At 46.1% G+C, this 4,880-nt stretch overlaps 1 protein-coding gene across 1 annotated transcript; it reads left to right on the top strand.

Annotated features, from left to right (window-relative positions):
- The first annotated feature begins 409 nt into the window (after positions 1 to 409).
- On the top strand, positions 410 to 4,759 carry cd40 (CD40 molecule, TNF receptor superfamily member 5). Its single transcript, XM_028969039.1, has 9 exons — positions 410 to 487; positions 737 to 818; positions 898 to 1,020; positions 1,654 to 1,800; positions 2,172 to 2,265; positions 2,487 to 2,539; positions 3,018 to 3,116; positions 3,838 to 3,869; positions 3,973 to 4,759. The coding sequence occupies exons 1-9, from the start codon at positions 413 to 415 to the stop codon at positions 4,195 to 4,197; spliced, it is 930 nt and encodes a 309-aa protein (XP_028824872.1). The 5' UTR covers positions 410 to 412; the 3' UTR covers positions 4,198 to 4,759.
- Positions 4,760 to 4,880: the final 121 nt, after the last annotated feature.

Genomic DNA, 4,880 nt, shown 5'->3' with positions numbered 1-4,880 from the left:
TTAAAGTCACTAATTCGCCAAGTGGAGATGTACACTCCACAAGCACAAGGTTCGAGTCGGGATTCCGTATCCTGAACATAATCACAGACATGAGGCTCACATCCCAACACCATGAGGGTTATAAAAATATTCAGGAGGCATTTTTGCTGCCTTTAAACTAAGAAGTTCATCACAGACTATATTTCGCCAATTAAGTGATTTGACAATTTAATAATTTGTGCAACAAAACAAAACGAAAATTGACCAATTACATTCGGAGAAGTTTATTTAAAAGCAACATCGCTCATGCTCTGTCGTCAGTGGACTTTTCTTACGGTGCTTTCTGGAATTCTAGGAGAGTTCCGAGTCACGTGGCCGCCGCGAAATTCCCCCACCGCCCATCTTCATCTTCATCCTCATCCTCCTCCTCACCATGCTCAGCAGCAGCAGCAGGACGTGCTGGACAGTCACGCCAGGAACGATGAAGCTCCTCGTATTCGTTCTCTTGGTGAGCTTTCTTCCTCGCTTTTTATCGGCTTTTTTTTGTTGTTGTTGTTGTTGTTCATCTCCGCGCAGTTGTCGTCTTCCCAGCGAAATCGTGTTCTGCTCGCAGCTTTAAACATCGTACAAACTCTCACCTCGAACACACGTCCACGTTATACGGCGTTATCGAGCCCTTCCCGTACACCGTCTGGTAAATAAAGCCGCTTACACGTTATTACGAGTTACTTTCACTTTCCATTTCGTGCCCTGTCAGGCTCTGCCCTCCTGCGTGGACTCCTGCGACACCCAGACCGAGTATCTGAAGGATGGAGAGTGCTGCAACATGTGTGGACCTGGTGAGGACTCATGCACCTTCAGTCAGTCCACCGATCCATCGATCGGAACCAGTTTCACTCGGGACCTTTATCACCGCAGGGACCAGGATGACCGACTCGGCCATCTGTAGAGACCCTTACTGCAAAGACTGCGAAGAGGACGAATATCAAGCCGGGTTCACCAAGGAGACGCGCTGCCGCCGGCAGCCCAGCTGTGACCCCAGTGAGTCCTTCACACCCTGGAGGAACATCTAGACCAGGCCTTCAGGGCCTTCCAGGGCCTTCCAGGGCCTTCCAGGGCTTCTCTCCCACCACCCATGTTGATGAGTGATGTGGCCAAAAATGCCATAAAATCCTCATACATCAATATTTCTTGGGGATTTTTCACGAGTCGCTTAATTAATCTTGAGCCCTTTTCAAAATGAACCAACATTAAATTATTTTCACAATTTAAACCGATTAAACCATTTGAATCATAGATTGTTTTTTAAAAAAATAAATAATCAAAAGTTCATTATTTTACATATAAAAATAATAGGGGGACGAGGCAATGGTGGTAATGGACGTGTCAAAAATTGATTTGAGCGCATTAGTATTTTCTATGTGGTGTCAAGTACCATCATGGCCAAAATGTACAGCACGCACCAAAATCTGCCATAAAATCCTCATACATCAAAATTTTGGGGGGATCTTTTTTCAGAAATCATTCAACCAAACTGGATCGCTTTTCAGAACGATCAAACGTTCAATACACGGGGGTGTGAAAGGGAAGTTCCCAGCAGGAGGGACTTCACAATTTTAACAATGGTTAAAATTGAGTGGAAGATTTAAAAACTGTGGATTTTTATTAACCCAGACGTGCATTTGGAGCCGGTGCTGCCTCGAACCACGAAGATCTTCAGCCCTTGCAAGTGCTTGAAGGGCTACCACTGCTCCAGCGAATCCTGCACCTCCTGTAACAAGGACACCGTCTGCGGCCCTGGCTATGAGGTGTCCAGAAACGGTACAGAGCTCACGTCTGTTTTACTTCCATCCTAGTTTCTGGAGATGAACAGCACCAAGGCCCATACTAGGCAGTATGCTAGAATGTCAGTGTATGTGTTTAAATGTGGATCATAGTATGCATGCTTTATTGCAAATTAAAAGGTAATGTAATGTGTCCAGTGTAAATGGAGAACGAAATAGAAAAAGTGCCAACATTTTAATTTAATGTGGGGAAAAAAACTCGATTTATTTGATTCGTGGTAAAAGCTCACAATCATGGCCTGATTATATTGCAGGTTGTAGATGTATTTTTATTGTACAAATGGCTAAAATCCATATTTGCATGTTTGAGACTCATTGGCTGATGCAACGTTCAATTTCCACCTAAAGCCACAGAGACGTCAGACACGGAGTGCAAACCTTGTCCTCATGGAACTTTCTCCAACGCGTCTTCGTACGAGAGCAGGTGCCGGCCATGGACCAGGTAAGTGCTGTGCAGAACAAGCAGCCAGTCACGTTCCTGGTGCACTTGGGAATTGTCAGATGTCTGTTCCCATTTACGGCTCCATCGCTGCATCTGCAGGCAGTTCTGGCCCTATGTCTTTTTAGTGGATGCAGCCATTTGTAAATAGAATATGAGTAAACATCCATTCCCATTCGAAATCATTGCTTTGAATTTTGTTATTCTGTTTTATTCATCTCCAGGTGTGAAATCGAGGAAAAGCCGGGCAGCACGTCGTCAGATAACGTGTGTAGGGGTGAGTTCATTTACATTTACAGCATTTACCAGACGCCCTTATCCAGGGCGTCTGGTAAATCAGTAGTTACAGGGACAGTCCCCCCCTGGAGACACTCAGGGTTAAGTGTCTTGCTCAGGGACACAATGGTAGTAAGTGGGATTTGAACCTGGGTCTTCTGGTTCTGGTTCACAGGTGAGTGTGTTACCCGCTAGGCTACTACCACCCGTGAGTAAACGCCGTGGTAGTGAGTTGAGGGTTCGGTGTGCAGTATACCGTGCTACGTGGCCGCATGACTTCCCTGAAAGCTGGTAATATAAAAAAGCAGAACCGTGCAGGATGACGTCCGGGTGTCTCTGGACCACGACTGCTGGTCTGCAGTTGAACAGAAGCTACAGCAGAAGATGGTTTATATTTCTCATGGCTGCTGGGACCATAAGACTCCTTACACACAAAGTATGACATTAACATCAAGGTTTTTTATTATTATTTCTTCCAGGCTCCAAGGCTGAGCATGTTGGAACATTGTGTGCAGTCATCGCTGCCGTTGCTGCGCTCTTCGTCCTGGTGCTGGTACTGATATGTAGAAAGATAAGAGGTAGACATGATGGTAGACACCTGCAGACATGATTGACAGCTCTCACACACCCTACTTCGTCATTCTGGATGATGTAAAGTCCCTCCTGACACGCCCAGGTGCAGCGCAGGGCCCATCTCCTCCCCTTTCTCCTCCATTTCCCTCCGTCCTCTACACTCGTACTAAACCTTGTGCACAAATGTGACCACGCCCACTACCAGCACCAACAAAGTAAAAAAGTAAAGTGAAGTGATTGCCACTTGTGCAGCACACGGTGCACACAGTGAAATTTCTCCTCTGCATTTAACCCATCACTCTTGGTGAGCAGTGGGCAGCCATGACAGGCACCCGGGGAGCAGTGTGTGGGGACGGTGCTTTGCTCGGTGGCTCCTCAGTGGCACCTTGGCGGATCAGGATTCGAACCGGCAACCTTCTGATTATGGGGCCGCTTCCTTAACCGTCCCCATACACACCTTCGAATTGGGATTCAAACCGGCAACCTTCTTATTACGGGGCCGCTTCCTTAACCACTAGACCACCACTGCCCCAGGTTATCAGGCGCCTTAATTCAAGCGTCCTCGTAGGGGAACTAGTGAATGTGACATTAATGACCACGCCCCACGCGCTACTTTTTTATAGCACCAGAACCACACAGCCCTTAGTTTCATTGTGAATTTAAAGAATTCATTAAAAATTGACTTCAAATGTGAGAAATCTGAATATATGTTTTTACTGTTTACAGGGAGTCGGAAAATTATTTTACCAGATGATGAGGTGAATCTCTTCTCGCCCTGAAATACCAACATTATTTATTCGGTTGATTAGATTTGACATTTCTTTGAATTTTGTGTCATTTCACCTGTTGGTTTGGTCTCAGTGGGGAAACCATGACGACCCTGGTATCCATGACGACATCCTCCACAACCAGTATAGTGGTTTTGCGCAGGCTGAAGAGAACGAGATGAAGGAAGAGGAGGGGCAGCCAGGGGAGGAGGTGGACTCAGGGATCGAGACAAATGGACTGACCGATGGAGGACAGCCCCTTCATCAGGAGGAGGGTAAAGAGGACGTGCTGTCACAGAGCGAGTCCTCCTACATGTGACCTGGACGATGCCACGTTGGATTCTTCCAGATGTTTTCTCGGAGTTATTTAAATGTTCCTTCCCCCTGGTGAAACGGATTATTATATCGAGGAGCAGCATGTTCCGAATCGGTATTCTGCATTACAAGCATGCAGCATGAGCGTTGGCTTATCGAAGGATCCGATTGGCTGAATAAGAGGGCTCAACACAGCTTACAGCTTATTTTGTAGCATATTACATTTTCATGTGACCTCAATGCAAGCTTGTCATTTGTTCTTTATCAATCCGTCACTATGGTATGGATTTGATTTGGTTGGTCCACTGCATGCGGTGCTAGTAGCCTAGTGGATAACACCCTCGCCTAAGAACCAGGTTCGAACCCCACTCACTACCATCGTGTCCCTGAGCTGGACACTTATCCTTGAGTGTCTCCAGGGGGGGACTGTCCCTGGAACTGCTGCTTGTAAGTCGCTCTGAAAAAATGCATGGGACTGACATGTGATTTCCACATTAGATTTCCAATAAAACGAGTGTTTTCACATTGGAATTGTTGTAATTAAAGGTAAGAATGTAAATGTTAAATGTACATTTTGCCTTTGAACTACCCCAGAAATATTCAGTTATCAGTAGCTTCACATCCTCCTGACAACACGCAGAAAGGATCTTCTGCGAGCTGCGCTCGGTCGTCACTGTTAAAGAGTTT

Source organism: Denticeps clupeoides, unplaced genomic scaffold, assembly GCF_900700375.1.
Source record: "Denticeps clupeoides unplaced genomic scaffold, fDenClu1.1, whole genome shotgun sequence".
Lineage (NCBI taxonomy): Eukaryota > Metazoa > Chordata > Actinopteri > Clupeiformes > Denticipitidae > Denticeps > Denticeps clupeoides.
Note: the sequence above shows the minus strand (reverse complement) of the source record. Positions and strands in the feature narration are given on the sequence as shown.

What these genes read in the sequence shown, in the direction of transcription:
- cd40 (XM_028969039.1), top strand. Translation starts at nt 413, where the DNA reads ATGCTCAGCAGCAGCAGCAGGACGTGCTGGACAGTCACGCCAGGAACG. An exon ending in GCAGCCCAGCTGTGACCCCA is followed by an intron (nt 1,021 to 1,653) that starts GTGAGTCCTTCA and finishes TTATTAACCCAG; the next exon opens with ACGTGCATTTGGAGCCGGTG. An exon ending in TTATTTTACCAGATGATGAG is followed by an intron (nt 3,870 to 3,972) that starts GTGAATCTCTTC and finishes GTTTGGTCTCAG; the next exon opens with TGGGGAAACCATGACGACCC.